General features: G+C 40.6%; 1 protein-coding gene across 1 annotated transcript in view; it reads right to left on the bottom strand.

Annotated features, from left to right (window-relative positions):
* The window catches only part of LOC310957081 (replication protein A 70 kDa DNA-binding subunit-like), a 42,006-nt gene that overhangs the window by 11,620 nt on the left and 4,337 nt on the right, over window positions 1–26,049 (bottom strand). Inside the window, exons 7-13 of the mRNA XM_083927509.1 lie at window positions 20,007–20,247; window positions 18,035–18,137; window positions 17,842–17,910; window positions 14,865–15,057; window positions 8,755–8,891; window positions 8,034–8,182; window positions 6,042–6,171 (exon numbers count right to left, since the gene is read on the bottom strand). Of these exons, the coding sequence (XP_083783635.1) occupies window positions 6,042–6,171; window positions 8,034–8,182; window positions 8,755–8,891; window positions 14,865–15,057; window positions 17,842–17,910; window positions 18,035–18,137; window positions 20,007–20,247 (1,022 nt within the window). The remainder of the gene's footprint in view (window positions 1–6,041; window positions 6,172–8,033; window positions 8,183–8,754; window positions 8,892–14,864; window positions 15,058–17,841; window positions 17,911–18,034; window positions 18,138–20,006; window positions 20,248–26,049) is intronic.

Below are 26,049 nucleotides of genomic sequence, written 5' to 3' on the forward strand. Positions count from 1 at the left end.
ACACAATGAGCAATCACAAGTCCACACTACAAGAGTCAAAATCACAAAACAGTGGTCGGGTACAATGACTCATTTCCGAACATGCCCTACTTCAAACTCTTTTATGCTGGGGTACAACAAGTACCAGTGGGTGAAGAGACATCAGTAAAAACTGTTGTTAAGTGTAAAACACGTTGTCTGGTCTAGTCTGATTAACTCCAGTTCCAACCAGTATGTTGTCCCACATGAAGCGATGCATAGCATGCATGGTAACCACTGTCCACCACCATGTAGCTGCAGTTGCAGACAGCCACATTAGAAAAAAACGTGGGACCATCAAACCTTAGGGTTCACATTCTGTAATCATTCAAATGGTACATGGTATACTCACTGATACTTTTAAATTATAATTTTGCGGCACACAGCAATCATCATAAAGCCAATGCCCATCAAACTGTAGTGAGAAAAAAAAACAAGCAAAGACAAGGAGGAGCAAAGGTGCTCCTTCTAGTGCAGGCAGGATATCATTCAACTGTTTTAATAATGTGAATAAATAAGCTGCTTAGAGTGGAAAGAGAAACATTAAATAAAACAAAAATAAAGTCAGATCAAACTTGGCATGATCATTAAAACTGTTGCCAACAAGTCAGTCCAGCTGGTAGATGCATGCTGTTTACACATCTCTAGCTGACTTCCAAACAATCTTGGAACAGTTTTAAAAGAGAGCAGAGGGAGTTTGAGTTCTATGCATAATAGATGCAAGATGAGAAAAAAAATGTTTCTCTCCCCCTCTAATACAAAAATTGTGTTAATGTATGCACACACGCACGCACGCACGCACGCACGCACGCACGCACGCACGCACGCACGCACGCACGCCCGCACGCACACGCACGCACACACACACACACACACACACACACACACACACACACACACACACACACACACACACACACACACACACGCCAGCACACCAACACGTACACCTGACAAACATGCAAGGTTATATGCAGACCCAAACTTACACATTTGCAACACAGATACAATGAGCTAAACTTTATTTAGTTAGGAATTTAAATTAAAATGTACACAGTCAAACAGTATCAAATTAAAATGCAGCGATGTTATGGTAATTTAAACAGATATTAGCACCTAAAGCGGAAGAACTCACACTGTGTAAAATCAACAGCTAAAAAGGAAAGAAATGCAAATTCTTGGGAGGGGGGGTGTATTCTCTCATCCTGTGGAGAAGCACAGCATTGGATTTCCATGAATATAAATATAAAGGATGCACACAGCAGATGTACGGTCTCATTGGTAAGAGGCACACACGTGTACACTCCTGCATGAAAGCTTGCATATAGACACGGACAAGCACAACGCAATAAATATATATTATATTATACTGTAGATGCAAGAAAAAAAACACAGCTTCACCAGAGGGCATTTCTTCTACCAGGAGAGCAGGCCTCGAACAAGATGTTGGAATTACAGACAGTAGTTAAAAAGAAATGCTTTAAAGTGCATTCGAAACAACAACTACAAGCAGGATCTGGGCCAGACTCATTACTAATGTTGGCCTAAATGAGTCTATCAAAGAGTCTCTCTAGGACACTAGCCAAATTCTCACACACACACACACACACACACACACACAGACAGAGTGAGCAATACTGCCTTCGTTATACAACCCACACTTTGTGTAAAATGGTCATTGTGTTCTCTGCGTCCCTTGTGAGATGGTTCATGTTGTCCTGTGTCCCCTTGACCTCTACAGATACTGTCAGTCAGACTTAGAGTTCCCTGACACTTTCTTCCCGCAAGCTAACACTGACTCATAATCTGTCCACCCATCCATCTACCCAGTACCAATGCCACACAGCATGAAGCCCTCCGAAACACTTACTAAGAAGGTTTTTTTAATTAGGAGAATTTCTCCCGTTAGCAAGAGCCCTCTCCCCCTCACCACACTACACTCTCATGTTTCCGCCCTCATGCCTGCCTCATCACATTTTGCAGACTTGGGCAGATTGGAGCGCTGGAAGGCTGAAGAGGTGGGAAGGCGATGGGTGGGGAAGGTGGTAGGAGGGTGGATGTGGCATGAGGAAAAGGACGCTTTATTTAGGGGCTTGTTGAAGGCTTGTGATGTTGGCAGATGCTTCACAGAATGTGAGGATAGAGGTCAGCAGGATCTGGACGCTACCATCACAACTACCACCATTCCAAATAAATCCCCCTGCATTTGTCATAATCTCTGCCCTTCTTCTGTGTTTTTTTGTCTCCCTCTGTATTCCAGTGTGTGCGTAGAAGCCTTGGGGCGAAGTCTTAACCTTAAGCACACTGAGGAGAACCTAGAAGAGCAGCATGACTAACACTGCACACACAAAAACGCTCAAAGACACACACAACAAAAAATATGTGCACAGACTTTCCTTAAGATTCAGACATACACATACACACACACACACACACACACACACACACACACACACACACACACACACACACACACACACACACACACACACACACACACACACACACACACACACACACACACACACACACACACACACCTAACAGTCTGAAAATAGTTTTCATTCTTATCACACCAAATCCCTGTGTCACCTTCTGGCACCTAAATGCAATTAAAATTTGTATGTGGAAGGGCAACCAAGTGAAAATCTACTTCACATAATTGACGTGGCTGCACATGCCAACTTTAATGCTTGTCCCAGAACCACAAGACACACGCACTGCCGCATTAATTAGAAATGGCGTACGCACACACACACACACACACACACACACACACACACACACACACACACACACACACACACACACACACACACACACACACACACACACACACACACACACACACACACACACACACACACACACACACACACACACTCACACACACACACACACACACACACGCACACACGCATATATAGAGGCAAATAGGTAGAATGTCAAATTAGATTCCTTCAAAGTATAAGCTAATGATTTGGATTCCATTACTATTACTGAAGCTGCAGCCTCAGAGTGTGTGATAGACAACCTCCTTAAAGCCGTTCAATTACAGAAGCGGTTGGGGGTACACGGGGCAGAGAGAGAAAAGAGAAGACAAAGGGAATGGATGAAGGTAAAAAAATAAAACAACACAGAAAAAGTAAAAAAAAAACCTGAACTTGAACTTTTTAAACATTCTCACCTTTCAACTCTTCCCCCCACATCTGACAGTTTACCGTTCCATTCGTATCCTTTTTTAGATATATCCTGTCACTTCTGTCTTTTCGTCCCCATACTTTTCACTGTAACTTTTTTTTCCCCCTGTGGCCTTGTTCCCTTCCATCTTACAACACAGGTTTGTAAGTGATATGCGGTTTAAATGCCTGGAATTTGTTCCCATTTCACTCCCCTACATTCCTGTCCACGTTACTTCACTTCTGGTAGTGTTATGCCCTATAGGCTTCCTCAAACTCCCACACATAATTACAAATTTTCATTAGAAACGACATTGATCTTGAAGCTACCCGTAAGTGGCTCCTAATTAAACGTGGGGGAGGAGGGAGACTAGTTGGAGATAAACCTAATTAATTAGAAAGAAAGTTTATGAGTGGCACACCACTTACATTCACTCTACTTTTAGTCGAAAGCATTGCATAATTCTGTGCAATGACACCTCTTAAAATGGCACAAGGTTCAATTAGAGAGTTCTCATATGCTCGCCCCAACGGCATACGGCAGTTTAACCAGAACTGCTAATACGTGAGCATCACTATCTCCCTTCCACAGCTAAACAAGAGAACCATGACTCTAATCCATGAAGTCATAGAAAGGCACAGCCTGGAGCTGCTCTATTGACAATGAATGGAAGACTAACTGTGGATTTGTGTTTGGCTAAACGCTTACATTCAAATGAGACTGACAAAATCCATGTCTGTTCACAGAAAATCTTCACTGATAATTTTTAATAAGAGGACATCAGTGTAATCTCTATATGGCTAAACAAACACCATTCAACTGTGATGTGTTATGACACTTAAATGTTTAGTAGCAGGGGTTGTTTTTAAAGTGCCTGATGTCAATTTCGTCTTGACTATTTCCAACATTTTTCCAAAATGCCATGAATTTAATTCAGTTGTGGGTGATGAGCCATAGTAAGAGCAAGTAAGTAAAATATGACAAGAAATGGAAAGTCATGCTCTCGATGTCTAAGTCCGTCAACATGACAGGTTTGTCCTTGTGTTACTGCAAAACTCTGGTGCAAAACAGTAAATCTCTAACTCTTTGATTCTGAGGGACTGACACCAAAACCCTGTGTTTACTTTGCTTGTCTTACAAGACACCCGTTGTACTGTAGCTGGGCTGATTTGATGTCATCTGAAGGAGTTTCTTTTATTCGTCTCCAAACAGTAGCCAGATGCCCGAATGAGAGAAGGATTTTCTGACTCACATATCAATCTGCTTCCAGCCAAGTTTTCAAAAAGAACTAGCTCAGAGATCCAACTGAAACTGCAATGCAAATAACATGATTTATATTTTGCTGTTACACATCCCATGGGTTTATTTCCACCCTGCAGATCCCCTGCTCCGAGACTCAAATGCAAGCGAGTACATCAATCTTAAACTATAAACCTAAATTACAGTTATATAAAAAAGTGTAACTGTAAGTGTCACGGCTGTGTCAATAGTTTTCATTATGGTTCTTACTAGTCTGACTCTGAGTCATTCTCCTCCCCTTCTGCTATCTATTTTGCATGGTCACCATCACTGCATCCAGGGCACGATTATGATGAGTTTAAAGAAATACAAACAAGGACGAATGTTTTTCCCCTTATACCAAAATGTTAACTTGCGCAACCAGATTTTTCTCCAGTGAATAAAGTATAAACTTCAACTCCATGGATAAAAAGGACATCTGACTTATGGACAGATTTAGCTATAATTACACAGCTGGATCCATTAGTCAGTTAACATAAAATTAATCTGCCATTATTTCAAGGAAAAATTCCAAACATTTAACATTGTTAAGTTGTACTTGATTTTCATCTATTTAATTGTCTCTAAAGTTACTATCTATCAAAGGGTGAGTTAAAACATTTGATTGATTGATCATATGACCCACTAATGAAAGCACTTCTGCTTGCATTTTTGCCGGGTATTACAATCTGTGGCGATATTCCTGGGCTAGATGTAAATAAGTCGCCATGTTAGTGACGCTGCTGACAGCCGTTGGTCTGTCGGCCCAGATCGTCAGTCATGTTGCGTTCACTTGTAATTTGAAATCAGGAACTTCAACTTCTGAGTCAGGCTTGTAGTAAGGGCAGAAGTGTAATAGTAATGTGTGCATATATGGATTTAAGAGGGTAACATATAGGGGACTGATGTGTTTCAATAAAGTTTAAAAAAATATATAAAAATAAAAAGTCAACACACATAGAGTGACCATGGACGTGACAAAATGGAGGCTCTGAAAGAACAGGCTCGCCTGCAATGGCATCTTACTGCCAAAGATGCCGCTGGAAACAACATATCTCAATTCTTATGGAATACAACTTTAAACCCATATAATTGTAAAACTGAATATCTTTGTGTTTTTGGTTTTTCAGAAGGTGACACTTTGGGCTTGGATACTGGCATTTAAAATGTAATTTTTCTGACGTTTATAGACCGAACAATTTATCAATTAACCAAGAAAAAATCATCAGATTGGATAATAAAAATACAACTCATTAATGGTAGCCCTATGTCACCTTAAGGCCAGTTATCCATGAGAAAACAGCATCAGATTCATAAAGATATCTTTATAACGATAAAGAGTCATCACCAAAAGGGTATTTAATCCAAATAACCAAACGAAATGGTGTCTAGCCATAGAAGTAGTTAGATTTCTGTCTCTAGTATCTGTTATAATTGGGAAGAAGCAACTCTTTGAAGAGTCACTTCTCTGTCTATTTTGAATGTCAGCACATTTAATACTTCTTTAGACGGATGCACTGCTACATGGTTATGTGAGACTTTATGTATGAATGTATGCACTGTACCTTCTCTCCATGTCCCAGCTGTTCATTCTTAACTTCGCTCAGTGTTTTCCAGTTTGTCTTTGCTCCGCTGCCTAATGATCTCGTCTCAGTCAGGGATCGGCTGTTGAGCATATAGCCTGCCTGGTCATACCTATAGTGTGAACATTAAAACACACAACAAATATTTGCCATTAAATACATGTGCAAACACGCTTGAAACATAACATGCATTATTTAGAGTATAGGGATAAAGAAAGGAGGGTTTGTTGGACTGTTAACATGTCTGTGTATCCACCTCCTTGTGAAATAGAGGGTTTAAAAGCAAGCTAGTGTGTGTGTGTTTGTTTACATGTATAAAGGCGTGTTATATCAACGCACTTTGCTTTTTTCCTGAGAAGGAGATACTGCACTGTATCTACTGTTATCTAAAGAAACCGCCTTCAGCCATGACTGAATTGCTCCCTTAATCCCTTAACTGATTTACAGCCACTGCATCTGTATCCTGCAATCTATTTTTTGACATATGGCTGTCTATCATGGACAAATACATGTAAGATTTCAATCAGCTTTTTATATTTACATACACTTTCACTCACAGTGTTTTTTGCGACTTAAAAATAAAAACAATGCTCTGTATTCTAGCCGAGAAAAGCAATCTAATCAAGGCATCATCCAAATTCATCAGTTTCCTTCCATTATGCAGGCAAGCCTAGTCAAAATAACCCCACAAAGCAACACATCGCCACAGGAACTAGAGTCAGACAGATACTCTTTGTCTTTGTAAAGTGCAGACCTACATGTTAAAAAGGAGTGGAAACACTCATTGAATAACATTCATTGCCATTCTTTCACAGATGTGATGTGAACTGAAGAGAGGACGAAACAGCAGCAAACATGAGGGGGAAAAGTCAGGGATTAGAGAAGAATGGAAGGAGAAATGAAAGGAAGAAAGGGCAGTTTTTTTGTTTATTCAGCCCTTTGAATGTCAGGATCCGATGGTGTATTGACCAGAGATTAATAAGACCAAGATTAAAGCTGGAGCAATGGAGGCTGCACTCTATCCCTCTCTAACACACATGCACGCACCACACAAAGAAATGTGCATAGTTCATGGAGCAGTTAGCCACGTTTATAAACCAGACATTAATAAGTGCAGCAACTGAAAGAGTGAACAGAATAATGCCCACAGGTACCAACAAACCCAATTCTTATATTCACACTTTGAAGCTGTAAGTTCACTGTTTGACACAGTTTCTGCCTAAGAATAGCTTTCTGTGAAACATGTTATCACATGCACAGTGAAGGAATCATATGTGCATGTACACACACACACACACACACACACACACACACACACACACACACACACACACACACACACACACACACACACACACACACACACACACACACACACACACACACAAACAAACACACACAGAGATGAGAACATTTAGAAAAAAAAAGCATTTATATTTTAGCATTGGACATACTTGGGAACAGCCTTAATGAGTGAATGAGTCATAATTTAAAAATCCCCCACAGGAAGTGCTAATAAGGATATCCAGTTTGATGTGACTCACTGTTTCCCTATCTTTCTGTGCACATACATTAGCAGTTCAGAGCTAAAATACAGAAATATCCTGTTCTGCTTTTCTGTTATTCCCTCCATCAAATTCTGTCTGGGGTCCTGCTGGAACTGAGGCGGCACATGCCACCATTCTCCTGACACATGATCATCAGGGCTTTGCAGGCTTGTCCATCGTTGTTTGAATGTGCGAGCTTGCTCTGTGTTTAGCATTTATAATACTACATTTTTGGTATATAAGCATTACAGCAACAACAGGATACAATGTAGAGTGGTTTGTTTATCTGTTTACACATAACGTGTCTTGCATGGTGCTTGGGATAAAGCAATTATATATCCAGCATGTGTGGAAAAAGCTGTATGTGTTTATGTGTGTGTGTGTGTGTGTGAGCGTTGGTGTATGCAGGCACACCAGTGTGACTCACCAGGCTCGCAGACTAAATGCTTCTGGTATGTCTGGGTTGACCATGACTGTTGAACTGAACAAGGCAGAGAGAGATATGCCCCCAAAATCAGACAAGCGAGCTCCTTTGATTGCGACCACAGGCTGCCCAGAACAGTCAAACCTCTCTGCCTGGAGAAAAAACAAACTGTGTCAAAGACAGTAATTGAGGAGAGACAGATAGAGAACAAGGCACAGCAAAAGCAGTTGTTTTATCATCTCGTATATGTTCAGTCTGGTTCCGCAGCTTGCAGAGACCAGAAAGTAATATGTGGTATAGATTTTTGCTTTTTTAATTGGACAACCTACAAGTTAATTTGAAAGTCATTTTTTTGGGGGGGTTTGGCAAAGAGAAGGGATTAGCTCTTGCAGATTGAATGAGCTTAGAGAATAATAGTGCCATTTCATGCACATTCAAGAGTTATTTAGCCTACAGTCTCAAATCAGGGACTCCGGTCCAAAACACTCCTGAAGGTCAAGAGAATGATTTGACCGATTCAAATTTTACAGCCCAGAAACCCAATCAAACAGCTCTGTATGCAAGAGCACACACAGAGATATGTTACACTTATATACATATGGGTAAGGATGGGTATGTGTATAAACACATGATTATTCACAGCCTGCTCAACATGATATTTATGTTAAACTACAAATCCCATCTCATGATACAGACAGAGAGGGAGAGCGATTATAGTTATTACCTCCTCTCCCCACAGTGTAACTGTCACCACTTTGCCAGTTGTGTCTATTAGGTTGAGGGCCCTCTTGGAGACTTCTCTGCTGGTCTTTGTGGTGATACGGGATACATCCTCCGCACTCTTACACACTCCAATCACATCTGCAGGCAGAGACAGAGTCATTTTATATCTCCATCCATACATAGCTCATGAATACAGGTAGACAAACTATAAAACTTACAATGAGGTAAGAACTCTGAAACTGTAGTGTGTTATATGAAGAGAGCCTTTTGAAATGGCTCCATATCGTGTAAAGTGTAAAAATGCCCCCCTGGATATTATCTACATACAGTAATATGAAGTGGTTTGACATCATAAGCAGTAAGGACCCAACACAGCAGAGAACAATACAGTTTGTGTGTGGACAAGCTAAGATGAATAAGCAGACAGCTGACACCCCTCTGATATTGCCAAGTCATAGCAGATTGACATAAATGTCATACCAGGCTGGCTAACACCCAGGCCCACACTCCAAATCACAACAAACACACTCATTCCTCATTCATGTTTCCTGTCATGCTCAAGGCCTTAAAACTTCATTCAGGATTACTGCACTGAAGAGCAGTCACTACTGAGAAAGTGAAGAGCCTGGCCTACCATGTTAAAATCTAAATCAGACCAAGTCAAATTAATTTATGAAGTCTTGTGTACAACAAATAGGACTGTGACGAGGTTACTGGAAGCAAATAAAATGCAATATTTAATCAAGAGCAACAGGGTTAGAAAGACTGCTGTGTACAATTTTAATTGTATGATTTAACCTTTAGTCTATAAAATGAATACAATGATAAATGTCCATTTCTTAAAAGTGCATTTTTTTTCCTGAAAAAACAGTTGTATAAATCATTTTTATTCATATGAAGCTAGAGAAACACAGCCACATTGAAGAAGTTGTAAGCAGCAGAGGATTGTCATTTTACTTGGTGAATAATATAAAGGTACCCTCTGAGCTTTCTTGTAAACAAACAGCGTTATCTTTACATTCAGTGTTGCTCTCCAAAACGCACTGTGTATATCACTGGGACCTGTGTTGAATGCATTTCCTCATGAATAAAACATTTGAAAATGATTGTTGAATATTGCATTGTTTATGTTCATGGTTTCCCAATATTGCAAACTCTCTCTTCCTTGCTTTTGTTGCTGCATTTTGAAGTTTCTTTGCCGTCATCTGTCGATCAGAATAGCATGTAACAGGTGAAAGATACATGTATTGCATGTGGTGTCCTTTTTTGTATGCACGATCCAAAAATATATATATATATAAAACCATTACTCCATTAGGCCCCTTAACAATGATCATAAAATTGGGTCGGTTCATTTTCTGTCCATCATCTCATGGTGTCAGAACTAAATGACTGGATAAAATTATAATATAGATTTTGCAAAACAAGTCAATCTCTGGACTTGCTAACCTTTCCCTAAACTCTCCCCCTCCCCCTCCTCCCCCGTTCCTCTCTTGCTCTCTGTCTGTGCTCTTTCATACCTCCTTAATTCCATTGTGATTGAGACGATGTCATCCACCTCTGAACTTCATTATCACCACAGGAACAGGCTGACAGTTCTCATTACCATGTTATAATCCCCTATTTAACAAAGGAGCAAGGAGAGCAGTAGGGGAGAGAGAGTTAATGGAGAGACAACAGATGACACACAGGACATGTAACGCTGCCCCTCTGCGACCAACGCAAACACACTCCTCCAGGTAAACCGCTCAGTGCATTTGTAAACTGGATTCCTGTGCTGGCTTGTATTACGCTTATGCAATATTAGTGCTCTGAATGTAAGTGTAAGTGTTGGACCCCTTTTCACAGCAGTCACTTTTCAATGACATGCTCTGCACATTGGATATCCATCTGGTCATTTTGTAGATATTCAAAATGATCCTACGCTGCCAATTTAAGTCGCTTCTTCTAAATACTTCGGGGCAGTGGCATGATGACTCTCACATAAAAAAAAAAAAACAGGCGCACGTACACGTGTTGGGTGATTTCACCACACACACACAAACAAAATGACTCGCAAGATTAGTTTTCATAGGCCAACGATGCAGGAACCAGGACACCATAGACGTTGTAGCTTCTACAATTCTTATGGTTATGAAACTGTGACGTTATGTGACCGTGGTTATGGCAAAATCAGTTAATCCTGACGTCAAGTTCTTCTTGCATTTAAAAAATGATTTAAAATTTGACAATGTTATCCTGTTGTTCAATTAAATAAAGGGGTTTTGTAAAAAAAAAAAAAAAACGTTTGCATTTGCAGTGTCTGTACTGAAACTATGGTATTGATTTTAGAATTGAAAACTTTTAAATAAAGCCCAGCCCTAGTCATATGTTAGAAAAAGGATGAATGTGAGTTTAAAAAGATGACAAAACAATTGAAAACCTTTTTTAAACTGTAACATGCAATGTTATGTCCTCAACCCATCTTGCACACAGACACACAGAAAAGTGGTTACTAAAACTGACACATTCATTGCCACAACAGTAGTAACTGTTGTACCTGTTTTCATCATCTCAGAAATGATATCTGCTACATATCATTTGTGAGATATTAATAAAAGCACAATGTCGGATCACTAATTTCAACCCCAATCTACACTTGGACCATCACAATTTAGCTGTCACAGAGATAAGACAGTCCTGTCAGGCCCAGAGGGTGGGCACAGCAACTAACCTTCATAAAAAAACAGGGGAATGTGCTTTATCCTCTTTTTTTATCTCTACTCTTTTTACAGTATGCCTGAATTAACCTTTTCTCTGACCCTGTCATACCGTATTCTTCCAGGAAAAATGGCATGTGCCTGTCTATTAGCTCCGTTTTTCCACTATCTATGACTTGTAATTGCCTGGCTTGACAGAGCAGTTAGAGAAATTATCCAGCTGATAACCCTAATATTCTAATACTGGCAGCAACTAGCCTGACAACTACACCAGCCCACTTTGTGGTTACCCCTTAGGCCTCATGCAAGAAGCATTCGTACAAACAGATGTGTTCCGTAGTAGGACAAACAAGTAATTTAAGAGATTTTGTGGTCACCAATTTGTCTCGTAATTATTTCTTAGGTACATGTCATGTACAGATAGTCCTACTCTATCCACAAAGGAAAAACTCATCTGAATGAATTTGGAGTTTAGTTAGGATATTCATATTAAGAAAAATAAACAAAAAATATGTAACTAAGACAAGCTCAATACAAAGTTTAAATTCTGTTCATCATATTATTATGATGGTCAATTTACTGAGAGTTTTTTTTTAGATATTCTTATTGGCATATATTTCAGCATAGTTCACTAGGACATTTCTCTCACTCTGACAGCTGCTTCGAGGTCCTTATGTTGGTCTCTGTTTAGTATATTCCTCTAGCATGCAACAGTGTAACATTATCTTCTGGAGGCTATAATATTCTCTCGTCTAATTTAACATGACTGCCTTTCATATTAGTCATGAATCGCTTTGCTGTTTAAAAGACATTTGTTTAGAATTTAACTTCATCTCACAACATTCACTTTGTATTTCTTTCATACTGCTGCACTGCTCTGATGGCAGGTTGTTGACAGCTGTACTAATTCATATTTTCTAACAGTTCCTGGTCCTCTAACACTACTAGTGACACTGCTGAACTTATCTGTCGATTTCTGAGGGCAGGATCTAAAGCTCATGTGAAATGATTCTTTTTAATCTTTGGTTATATTTTTATTCATATAATTTACACACAAACTAATGCAATATGCAGCATCATTTGTTCTGATTTTACTCATGATTTATTGTAGTTTTTACTTTATATATTTATTATTGTTAAGTTAATGGGAGTGAACTGGAGCACCTGGAGGAAACCCATGCAGACATGGTAGGAACATGCAAAGTCCTGACAGACAGAAACCAGCTGTCTTCCTCTCCGATGTCCTTAACTGTCTCCCTCAGGTGGAAGTCCTCCGGACGCACGTTTGGAGCTTTGTCTGGAAACTCTGACAGGCTCCGTCTGTGCTTTCAGTGAGAAGGCCAGCTCGAGGTGGTCATCACCTCCAGCTGCATTTTCAAGTCCTCCAGCTGAAAGGCAGTCACCTTTTCTTTGCCTGCTTCTCTCTGCAGAAGCTTCATCTCCTTCCTCTTGTGCTCAAGGGCTGCTTTTTTATTTGCAACCTTTGAACCAGCTCCTGTTTCGAAAAGATCAACCTCCAGTTCTTTCTTAAGGGCCTCTGTCTGTAGCTGGTCAACGAATTCCTATATGTTGGTTGACTCGTCCAGGGGCTCAGCTTGAAGCGCTCCGAGGGCAGATTCAAATTCCTGGTGTGTTCTTTGAGCATCCGCACTCCCTTTCATGCTTGAGTCTTAACTTCTGCTTCTTCTGCAGACTCTTCTGTGTCATGAAGGTTGGTCTTGACGATGGCTCCACCGTGCTCCCTATTATACCCTAATATTTCTTTCCTGCTGCAGAAGGTTGATCGTGTGCTGTAGGTGTTGATTAACAGGACCAGATGAGGTCTCAGCCCCTGGCTTGGAGGGGAGCTCTTCGTAGACATCCTCAACCTGTTGATGTTTTTCAGTCTGTCCCTCTAGCCAGGCAGGTAGCTCCTTGTAGACATCCTCATCCTGTTTGCAGACATCTTCCAACTCTGTGAGTTCTGTAGTCTCAGCCTCGGGCTTGGTGGGGAGCTCTTCGCGGACATCCTCAACCTCTTGGCTTCTTGGAGTCACAACCTTTGGCTGGTAGTTTTGTGCTCGCCAGTGGTATTTTGATGGCTGGCAGTAGTATTGTGATGGCTGCTGGTATTGTGGTGCCTGATAGTGTTGTTTGGCTGGCAGTGTTGTGCTGTCTTCTTCCACCCCTTGGACCAGATTAGACTTTTGACCTGAATCCCTGGGGGACATAATTCATCTCTTGGTGTTTTGGAGCCTCAGTCCCTGGCTGGGTGGGTAGCGCCTCGTGGATGTCCTCCACCTTTTGCCGTTTTGAAATCTGGAGTCTTAACTCTTAGGAGCTCCACGTGGAGTCTGGCTAACGACTCCTCACGTTTCTTTATGAGAGCCTGGATACTACTGTACATCTCCTGGTTTCAGTCCAGTGGACGTTCTGGTTCAGGTTTATATATTTCACTCTGATCCTTGTATTCTCTCATTTCTGTTCTTAATAGAGTCAGTCTCTGGATTGTAAAGCCATCCGTCTCTGGGTTGTAAAGTTCTTGTTCAGTAGTCATTCTTATCGCTTTCCAAACGTGTTCTCTGAGTGGTTTGAGTGTTTGCGGCTAAGGTGGGGTCCCTTTAGGCTAGTTACTTGCTGCATAATGCATCAGTAATAATATCAAATTATACAGTATGATAAATATAACACAAGTACTTTTACGTTAGATACTGTAAAAGCATTTGTGGTGCTGAAATTATTAGTAGATTAACCAATTAAATAATTGTCAGATAATTAACAACATTTTTAAATAATTTAACAGCTTAAACCATTTTTGACCTGAACTGAAAAAGGTTATTTGCCAGTTAATTGATAATGAAAAGAATTATTAGTCCTAATTACAGGTCAAATGGCCTGTTTTCATCGATGTTTTCAGTGATCAGATCAGTGTTTATTTCTCAGTACGTCTGTTCACACCTGCAGCATAATGTGTCTTCATGTGTCCTGAGTGTCTATTTGTGATATGATTTCACTTCCCTGCTCTGTATGTAAACAAACACATACTTAATTTCTGATAATATATAGCTACCATGCATATTTACATGAAAGGCAGTTGTTTTTTACTGTTGTGTGTAAATTTCAGTTGTTACTCTGACATTATTACAGAAACGTGTGATGACGCTGCCTACAGTTTGTCTGTGTGCCGACGGTCTAAACTTTTCCCTCACACAAACAACAGTTTTTGTAATATGGATTTTCAGGTGTATTATTTGAACCTAAAAGTCTACACAGTCTACAGCTCTGTGTTCAGCTCTCAGTTTATTTTATCGTTTTATGTTCGCTTTCAGCTGTATAGGAGTTGCTGTTGCTGCTCAAACTATTTAGTTGTTCCTTTGTGGGTTAAATGGGAGAAATGAAGAATTGAGTCTCACTGATGAAATGCTTCTCTTACCAATGATGGCATCTTTGTCTCTGTTCTCCAGCTCGGCGATGGGCACAAAGTCACAGTTCATTGAGGGAATGCCTTGAGTGTCATGACATGGCACGATGGATGAATGAGATTGGAGGGTCATCTCGTAGTCGTTTTTCACTGTGGTGTACTGTTTGTTAGCCACCTTCAGCGTAGCCTTGGTGATGTAGTACACCTAAGGAGAATGTGCGAGCAAGGTGAACTGACATTATAAAATAAGACCTAATCAGACTGGTTATTTCCCGTGAATTTGTAGCAACTAAGACATCAAATTGGGCGACCACTTTATTGATCCTGCAAAGGAAATTATTATTACAATACAACTTCTGTTCCACCAAAACCTCCTAATATGAAAAGAAAAACCTTCAAGTCTAACTAAGATGTGGTGTCATATCAGGCCCATCGCTTCTCTAATTCACTAGAAAATAAGTAGCAGCTGAGAGCGAGTCTGTTTAACAGCACAATTTAAACTCAATATGCAAGGCACACTTCTTCATTTACTCTCCCAGCTCTCCAATATCCCCTCTCTCTCTTCCGCCTCTGAGTTTGTCTCTATGGCTTACTCTTTTCTTTCCTTTCTCCCCCTCTCTCTCTCTCTGGTAGGAGCATGAAAATAATGTGATAAGCATTCTGTCACACCCACCCGCTGTTCTGTCAATACTCAGATCAAGAAGGGAAGACGGATTCATTCCTTTATTTATCTTTGGGGGGCAGAGGGCACAAATTGGATCTGGGGCTGTGTTGGGAGTCACTGGCAGTGGCTGATACCTGAGCCAGTGTGACTAGCAAAATGATGGCCAGGGTTAATTGAGTTATTAAGCTCTATGGGCCAGACTGAGTTGAGCTAGAGCTTTAACATGTGTTCTACCTGTCTGTGACTGCATCGGTTTACAGGAACATGCAAAGGGCATGTTCTGGCCTGTTCAGACTGAGCACCACCCATTATAGCACAAATAACACACACCAGTAAGACATTGTTTTTTCTCTTGCAGAAGCAATAGCCTGAGACTGGTGTCTATCACTCACTCACTGTCTGCCATCATGCATCTGTATACCCCATCTGACATTTTACCTTTTATAACTTGTCCATTAATGGTGTTGTCATTGTTTATCCACCTGAATACAATGTATTTATGTGGAAAAACTGAACTCACAAGTTTCATTTGAGAGCAGCACTGTTTCCTCAAGTATTAAGAAGGAGTTTTTAAATATGAATTGTTTCATGATTATTTTAAGGATCCTACAGTATAAACTTGGATAATTGTATCAAACTCTGTTTGATTTGCAGGCCTCCAGTACGATCAGTGTCAGTTATGTAACAGCAGCTGGAGCTGGTGGGCATTATATTTCTTAATAAGAGGACAGTGAGGGAGATGCTGGCTGACACAAGGTCTTGAATCAGGACCGACTGGATGAAAGATGATATTATTAACAAATGGTGACTCTAAGATTCTGTCTCTGTACTGTGTGTGTACTGTGTGTAACATTTTACATGTATTAATCGTTTTTTTGTTGCCAATGGGCAAACGGGGGGTTACGCAACATAAAAATTTAGACCTTCACCGACTTTCTCGATTGTCAGCCTGTGGACCAATTTCTATGTAAAGGTTTTGGGACAGATTTTTCCGGGATACTCCAAAGGATGCGACGTTTTTATATATTGCTAGCTGATAATAAAAAAAATTCAACCCGACCCCCAGGGCTGATCTGGCTTGCTCGCCACTTGCAAATTACCATATTAGCTAACATTACGACGTAAGCAACACCAGATAAGACAGGCACATAATCTAAGCAATGTACAGCTCTGAATGGGGGTAGCAGCCTAACATATTTTAATTAATATCAGTTTAAGTGTATACTCTATTTAGAATATGTTCAAAGCTTTACCTTGCCACCAGACTCCACTGACAAAAACAGTAATTCTACCTTGCAGAATACGGGAGTTGCTGGTCTACTGCTGCCTCTATGGGTTAGTTTGATTGTGAGTTCTAAATCCTTTTAAAATACCAAAGTCATACAATAACACAAACGAACTAACAGATTGAGGCAGCAGTAACTCCCCTGTTCTACTACATCCTGGTAGTTACATTGCCAGGACACAACACTGGCAACAAACTTACACTTGGCTACCAGTTACTGATGTAATTATGCTAACTCAGACTGATGAAGCCTCCCTTTATTTTCGACCGAACTTTAGAATCCATTTTAGCACAGAATAAAGACTGTGAATTTTTTCTTCCCAGTGTAGTCGCTACAAAGGGATTACTTCCAGTATGAAGAGGAGGAGTAGCAAATAAAAATTATAATCTCTATATCAATTACATATGCTGGACAAGAACCTTTATAGACGCATCCTTCACGGAGAACACAGCGTGCAAGACTGGCAGCCATTTGTGATACAATAAAGACAAACAACAGCCAAACAATATCACACATCAGATTTGACAAGTTTTCTCACACTGTTCTCAGCAGCATACATTTGGGCTTATGTATTGACCTAAATGCTCACTATGTCGCAAACAGTAAATATAGATTTCAGTAAAATATGACTTAATAAATACCTTCCACGAAATCCTCTAATACTTGCCTGTGGCTCATTCCTTGGTAAGAAGTCCTGCAGGCATTAAAGGATTTTGCAGAAGGGTTTATTAGGCACTATTTTACCAATGATACATTTGTTTGAGGTGCTATGTGCCTGCAAAATGGATACCCTTGACTAAGGCATAATCTTCAAGTAGTTTGTGAATTTAGATACTGTCTTACTGTCGTCAAAAAGAGTCTCCAGAGACTTACATCAAAGAAATAGCCATGATGTTTGGAAGCATCTTTTGAAACAAAGCAAGTACTAGCGAGTTCGTTTTCCTTTCAGCATTCAAAGCTTATGGTGATGTGTTATATGTACATAAGTTGTCTTATCACTTTAAGTTGGGATGGATATGGGTGAGTGGGAGATGCTCACCTTGCCTTGCTCTACTAGAGAGAAAAACTTGTCCACTTCGTTGTTGAAGGCTGTGATCCTGATTTCTCCCTGTTGACCAGCACATTTCCAATAAACAACATTTGGTTTCATGGATAAAAACCAAAAACAGCCATGTGTGACATATGTCTGACATGCATGCACTTAAACAGATATTCTCCACTCTCTTACTCACACTTTCATCCACCACCTCAAAGGAGAAAAGCTTGCCTTCTCCCCTGGAGTTACTCCAGGTGCGGATACTGGACTTGTTAGTGACTCTGGCTCTGATAGTCCACCTAGAGAGATACAAAGAGTAGACACTTAATAAGAAATCAGCATTTACAAAGTATACATCAACAAAACTATCTTAATTACACAATACGCTTGAAGTGATTCTGAGGGAAACAGCCCAATATTCTAAACTTAAAAAAAACTTGTGATCTTGTATCCATGTTAAAGAACTCATTTTCTTATAAAGAAAGCATGGCCACTGACCAACATCTAAGCAAATGTTTTACTTGAAAAATGTGCATGTTTTAATTTTCGATTTCCATCAACAGATTCATTTTAACATGAATGCACACAGTACACTTAAAATAATTCATCTCAAATGTTTTCTTTGACCAACACAGAAGCTCAACATAACTAACTAACATAAAAGACTTGCAGTGTTAAGGTCAGAACAAACAGTAGAGAATGCTGCAGGGACACTTTAAAAAGCATCCTTTTTTGGTGATGAGCATCCCAACTAAGCTCACATCAGTCACCAATGTTAAACACAACTGCACAAAAGAACAATTCCCAAGGAAATGGGATGAGTGTCTTTTCAGTCTTTTTAAAGTTCCATGAAATAACAAAAAAAATCCAGCAACTTTCTTTTCAAAGAGTGAACTAGGTGTTGTACATCTGCCAGGATGCATTTAAAATGTGCTTCTTGTTCTGTTTTTAACAACGGCCAGCCAAGCTCGGCAGTTTATGCAGCAGTGAGCTTTTTGACTGCGTTGATAATTGTGCAGTGGAGGATATTCATACCATAACTTTGCCTGCAATTAAATCCCCTATCATGAGAGCAGCTGCTGGCCCAGAGTGAACCCCATTCCCTGCTCAGTATGGATAAGACTGCTGCTACACCAAGGTTTATGGCAGCCAAAAGCCAATTATAGTCTGCTCTAGATGCTATTACTTAACACCAGCAGAATAGGATGAGAAAGCTATGTAAACGGCCACAAAAGACCACATGAACATACACAACATCCCTGTATAATCTACTGTATGCGAAACTTTGTGTTTTCACCTCACGCAAACATATGAAGAAAAACCACAGCTGCTGAAGTCATCTATTTTACTCACTGTACGTACTCCCCAACTTCAAAGTTAGAACAGTCATCAGTTTATTACAACACCTAGAGGCACAGTTATCTTTACAGCTTGCAATTTCAAACAGGGCTACGTTATCAGAACCCATACATGGGGAGAGAGAGAGTTGACAAGGTACCTTTACTCCAATCTGGACAACTACATCTTGCTATACTGTGCTCTTGTCTTTGTGTGGCCAACTTTAAGGTCAGAGACAGAGGCTTAAGCCAAATGAAACGATAAGAAGCGAAAGGGAAAAAAACAGCAGTAAAATTGAACCCCGGAGGAGGAAAAGGAATTTTGAGGAAAGGAAGGGGAGAAAAACGAGGTTGCCTAAATCCCCACCAGGCCAAAAAACAGAATCAGAACCGTAGCAGCAAACCATAAAGACCTAGCAGTACCTGTCAGTAAGTGTCCATTTCTGAGGCAAGATTGGTCATTTTCATTTCATTTCCATGCAGATGGGCTGACTAACATGCACACGCACAAATCCCCACACACAGGCATTGATGTAGAAAAACTGAATGCTCACAGACGCATGCACAAGCACATATACACACACACATTTCTAAACATGCCCCAAAGTGCTACTCAGAAATGGCAGCACACAGGGAAGTAGAGTCGCAGCGTGAGAGGAAATAGTTCAGCTGATGAATGAGTAGAAGTGGAAAACAGTTTTCGCTTGGAATTTAGAAGGAAATAAGTCAGAGACTATCCAACTAACCATTACAGATGTTCCTTCATACTTAAAAAATTCTACCATACATGTACGTGAAAGCAGAAACATGCAGACATGGCCACACACTTACTTGCTTTGGTAGGGGTTAAGGAGTTCAATAGGCATGACTTTTGTTGAACCTGAAGGGCTGGTAGCCTTCATGGGTGAAGCTTTCATCGGTGAAAACTTCATGGGTGAGGCATTCGCAGGTGACGCCTTCCTGGGTGAAGATTTCATTGATGAAAGCTTCACGGGTGAAGCTTTCATCGGCGAGGTCTTCATGGATGACTTCCCCACAAAACCTCTTCCACTACCTCGGGGAGGAGAATTGGCTGCAGGGACACAAAGTGAGATACTTGCTGTATATGAGTGCTCTAATTTTTACAAGATGCCAATTTAATACTAATTAATTATTAGTATATATATTAATTTACTGAACAAATTATCTGTAAATTGAATATGCTTTTGAGTGTTTTTCTTTTATCTATAATTTTCTCCAATTACTGCATAGATGTTCCACACATTGTGAGATATACATTACTTCAAAGAACAGTAGTTGACTTGGACAAAATCAACTGCTGATGCTGATGCTGATGCTGATGCGTAACAAGTTTGCGGTAAGACAGTAGAAGCTTAACTATACAGCCTAAAAAAGGGATTACATAACATTATAAAACAGTGGTAGTAGTGTTATATGATCACAAAATGATACACTCCCCGAGAAAGTTAAACTCTACCCACAGAGTAACTAATTTCCCTGCTTACATCCCTTTGTGCCAATGAATGAAACAGTTTATCCGATTGCCAATCAATTAATAATTTCATAATTACTGTACATGTGTCTTCACATCTTCATCTCATCTCATCTAATCTTTATCCGCTTATCCGGGGTCGGGTCGCGGAGGCAGCAGCTTTAGCAGGGGACCCCAAACTTCCCTTTCCCAGGCCACATTAACCAGCTCTAACTTGGGGATCCCGAGGCGTTCCCAGGCCAGTGTGGGGACATAATCTCTCCACCTAATCCTGGGTCTTCCCCGAGGCCTCCTCCCAGCTGGACGTGCCTGGAACACCTCCCTAGGGAGGTGTCCAGGGGGCATCCTTACTAGATGCCCCAACCACCTCAACTGTCTCCTTTCAATGCAAAGGAGCAGCGGCTCTACTCCGAGTTCCTCACGGATGGCTGAACTTCTCACCCTATCTCTAAGGGAGACTCCAGCCCCCCTCCTGAGAAAACCCATTTCAGCCGCTTGTACTCGCGACCTCGTTCTTTCGGTCATGACCCAACTTTCATGACCATAGGTGAGGGTAGGAACGAAGATTGACCGGTAGATCGAGAGCTTTGCCTTCCGGCTCAGCTCTCTTTTCGTCACAACGTTGCGGTAGAGCGACTGCAACACCGCCCCCGCTGCTCCGATTCTCCGGCCAAACTCATGCTCCATCGTCCCCTGACTTGTGAACATGATCCCGAGGAACTCCTTCACTTTGGGTAAGGACTCATTCCCTACCTGGAGTAAGCAATCCACCGGTTTCCTGCTGAGAGCCATGGCCTCAGATTTAGAGGTGCTGATCCTCATCCCAGCCGTTTCACACTTGGCTGCGAACTGATCCAGTGAGTGCTGAAGGTCACTGACCGACGATGCCATCAGGACCACATCATCTGCAAAAAGCAGGAAGAGATCCTCAGCCCACCGAACTGCAACCTCTCCCCACCACGACTACGCCTTGATATCCTGTCCATGAAAATCATGAAGAGGATTGGTGACAAAGCGCACCCCTGGCGGAGGCCAACCCCCACCAGGAACGAATCCGACTTACTGCAGACACAGCTCTCGCTTTGGGTGTACAGAGATTGGATGGCCCCCAGAAGTGAGAGTAGTGTGATACCCCTGTAATTGGCATACACCCTCTGGTCCCCCTTTTTAATCAGAGGAACCATCACCCCGGTCTGCCACTTCCTTGGCACTGTCCCAGACTTCCACGCAATGTTGAAGAGACGTGTCAACCAAGACAGCCCCTCCAAACCCAAAGCTTTCAGCATTTCTGGACGAATCTCATCAATCCCTGGGGCTTTGCCACTGTGGAGTTGTTTGACTACCTCAGTGACTTCCGCCAGAGATATTGACAATGATCCCCATCAGCCTCCAGCTCTGCCTCTACAGCTTTCATATTTCTTTTACAAGTGACAATGCCAAAAACCTTAAACACTTCGGACCAGCCCACAGAATCATAAGGTGTTATTCCCACCTCCCACAATAAAGTCGCATCAACTCCATCAGCAGTGATACAGACCAGATAGTTGGCTGTTGTCATATAATATATTTTATGCAATGCCTCTTTTTGGCACAAATGTGTGCCATATGGAGGAACAACATTTTAGGGAGGAATTGTCAGGGACGAAAAGATACAATTCCACCGAGACCACTACCCAATATAAGCTCCTGATCAGGAGCACAACAAATACGCACCTCTATGATACCCTCCTTTGTCTGTGTGTGTGTGTGTGTGTGTGTGTGTGTGTGTGTGTGTGTGTGTGTGTGTGTGTGTGTGTGTCTTGAGCAAATTCATAAGGGAAATTACAGATTGAACAGCTATTTTCAGGCGATGGGTAATTAACATCAATATTCATACACACGCAATCCGGATGGAGTGTTTAGAGGGAAGAAGCTGGTAGTGAAAGAAGAGAATGGGATATGATAGGTGTGGATGAGAAGGGGGAGGTGTGAAGAACAGAGCAAAGAGAGGAGCATAGAGGTTTGTCAAGGATCCTCATTTTTTATGATTAAGATCAGTACAGATTTCTCATATGTATGCCAATAACGTCCAACAGCTCCTGTTTGCAGGGAGTGCTTGGTGGTGAGTTCCAGGGGAAGAGAGAAATTGAGAAACATATAGACAAGAAAATGGCAATAGAGAAAGTGAAAACGAAAGGGAGTTTGTAAAAGAGTGTGTGTGTGTGTGTGTGTGTGTGTGTGTGTGTGTGTGTGTGTGTGTGTGTGTGTGTGTGTTTATGAGACAGAGGAGAAGAGAAAATGAGTTGTGAGGACAAAGGAAAACTGCAGACAATGGTTGGTGATGAATAATGAATATGTTTTTAACTGCACTTCAGCAAGTGCAGATCTCTTTTTGAAATTTAAAAATCATCTGCGAAGCAGTTTGAAGGTAGGCTATTTCCAGGGTCGCTGCTGATGAATATTTACTACTATTACTTCTGTGTTGTGACCTTTGGCTCTAAACCTTTTTTTTTTTTAACATTACAGAATTCATATTGTCACTCAAATGTTGATGTTTGAGAGAGAGTACCGTGTCACTTGTGACTGACTGAGATAGAAATAAAAAAATGCTAAAACAAGTGAAATTATTTCTTCAAACTCAAACTCAAAATGTTCTCTAAACCACATTCTCCAACTCCAAGGATGTCAGAGGTCAGGCATCACTACAGAACAGAATGCTGCCTAGAGCTGATAGGAGGCACTTTCCATTCAGCTAATAACTCTTTCTCCTGTTCTCGCTTCTCCTCCTTGCCCCCATGACCTGGAAATTGATTGGTCATCATCAAGGATGATACATCTCAGAGAAATTGAGGGGCGAGGAACCACATATGTGGAAGTTTTTTGCCAGACAACACCGTTCAAATCAGAATTTGTTCAGTGATTGGTCGGCTGATCTGATGGGGCGGTAAAGAAGCAGACAGATGGACTGTTTTGGAAACAGCAATATTGCAATATAAATATTATTGCATGATAGTAATACTATAGATTGAACAGACTACCATTACAAACAAACAGCACTAAAGGCAGCTCTAATGCTTTTCATGTTCATGCAGAAAATAAAAAGAATTATTTGATGTGTGTTTAATCTGAATCACAAATTAATCATAACAAACTGCATTTTTTTTCACCAGCCAAAGACTTTGATTTTCTTCTTTTCTGCCATCTAGTGTCTCTTTGTTCAGTCAGGAAAAATGAGAGCTAAAGAGCTGCAGAGTTGCAGTTATTTTTTTTTCCTGTAATAACCTTACTGTACCTGCAGCCTTTCACAGCCAAATGTATGATTTTATTGCACCCTTTTGCCCATTCTATTCTGTCAGTAATAAACACATTTATTTGTCTATTGATGTGACTATAATTGCTACTGGAGCAGCAGGCATCGAGCAGTTGAGATATTGTGCATCGTGAGTAGTAGTTGTCTCTCAGAAATAACCCCGGAGAGAGTGAGGATGTCCTGTTTAGTAAAAACAATCCCTCTATATTTGCATCTCTTCCTCGCGTCTAAGCTCTCCCTCATATCCCTGCTGGGAGGAGCTGTAGGCCTGAAGTATTTACAGAGGCTTGATCCCAGACCCTTTAATAAAACAGCAGCCCACCCAGTGGTTACATCGCCCACAGCTTGTTGAAAATACTTAATTTGTTGCACTTAGCCAACTTGTGAACGCACACAAATGTATCGACTTATTGAAAATACAATTAACCAAAACACTGAAAGTAATCAAACACATTCAGTAGGAGAAAATACTTTGAGACTTTATGCATAAAGATTGTTTTGGGCTCTTAAGAGGAATTCAGGTAAGAACAATTAAATAGGTTTTCTGTATCTGGGAGAACCTCTGAGGTAACAAAGGATCTAACAAGAAAAGAAGTCTGATGAACTACTTAACACAAAGCTTTATCTTTGCTGAGTCAAAATAGTTGACTTCTTTTCTCTCTCCCCCCTCCGTCTGTGCATCGCTACAAGGGGATTCAGTCCACAACACAATATTCATGAAGCCATGAACTGGAGGAGCCATCGGCCCACACATGCTCCCTCAGTGACAATACACACATACAGACACACACCTACACAGGCACAATCACACAATATATACCAAGCACTCATTATCCACCCACATGCCTACATGCTCCACTGAGGAGGACTATTGGGTATGTTTCTGCCTCATAACAAAATCAATGTCGATGCTGAGAGCAGTTTGTGGTATAAAACAAGTGAGTGAAACAAAGTCTAATATAATAAAAGAAGATCCAATAAAACACAGGCTACTTTAAGCATGATACATGGCACCAGTCATTTTGGCAGAAAGCCAACCATCATTTGGAGGTCCTAGTCTGTTATAAAAAAGCACTGTTTGGTAGTAAAACAGTGAAAGGTGTGAGTTATGGACTCCAGCAGCCGTAGTGGCCAGTGGGCAAGATACTTTGCTGCTCTGATAGCTGAGCAGTAAATATGACAAAAGTGCACAATGTAATATGAAAACAGGGCATTTGAGTTGAAGGAACAGGTCTTCCATTATTTTGGTATTTGCTGTGGTGACCTTCAACTTGTTGAAAACCATGCTGTGCCTTATGATCCTGTTTCATTTAGTTCTTAACTCACGCACAGACTACAGCCTTTGAACACTCAAGTGTTATGAATATCAAAGGAATGAAAAACCTAGATTTACTTTTTAGTCCATCACGCACAACAAAGACACTGTTGGTCCCATATTATGACTGGATAACAACCGGAGAAAAAACAGGGAGAGTGGAAGATCATTCATCAGCACCTTCTCTCAAAGGATGCACAGCTCCCTCTGTTGGTGGGATGAGTTTGTCAAATTAGTTTCTCTAAAATAACTGGGCCAAAACTAACACCAAATCTAACAAACTCCTAAAAGCTCCTGTTATTCTGAAAGTATCATTTAATTATTATCAGTGTAACACACCACTGATGTAAACAACGAATAAAATGTTTTCATTATGTTGAGTTCTTAGAAAAGAAGGGACTCTGTGAAGCAGAGGGATGTTTAATGAAAGACGATAATTCATCATGAATTCATCATTCATTCATGATCATGTAACGGAGATGCTAACATTTTAGTCTAAAATTATGTTGAATTAGTTATGACATGGTTAAGTACTATGCACTACATTTTAAGAGTTCTTTCTGAATAACTGCAAAATTAAGAACAATTCAGTGACTTCTAGTCGACAAAAATGTATTTGTATTTGGCTTGAGCAAAGCCCTAAGCCCATTGCATTTAACTTTGTTAAATGAAGAAATTAAAACTTGTTTATATAACTGAGGAATTTAATTACTGTAATCTGTGCAGCACATGAGTAGTATTAATCTATATGACATGTAATATCCACAAACAGAAAGCT

Source organism: Echiichthys vipera, assembly GCF_963691815.1.
Source record: "Echiichthys vipera genome assembly, chromosome: 14".
NCBI lineage: Eukaryota > Metazoa > Chordata > Actinopteri > Perciformes > Trachinidae > Echiichthys > Echiichthys vipera.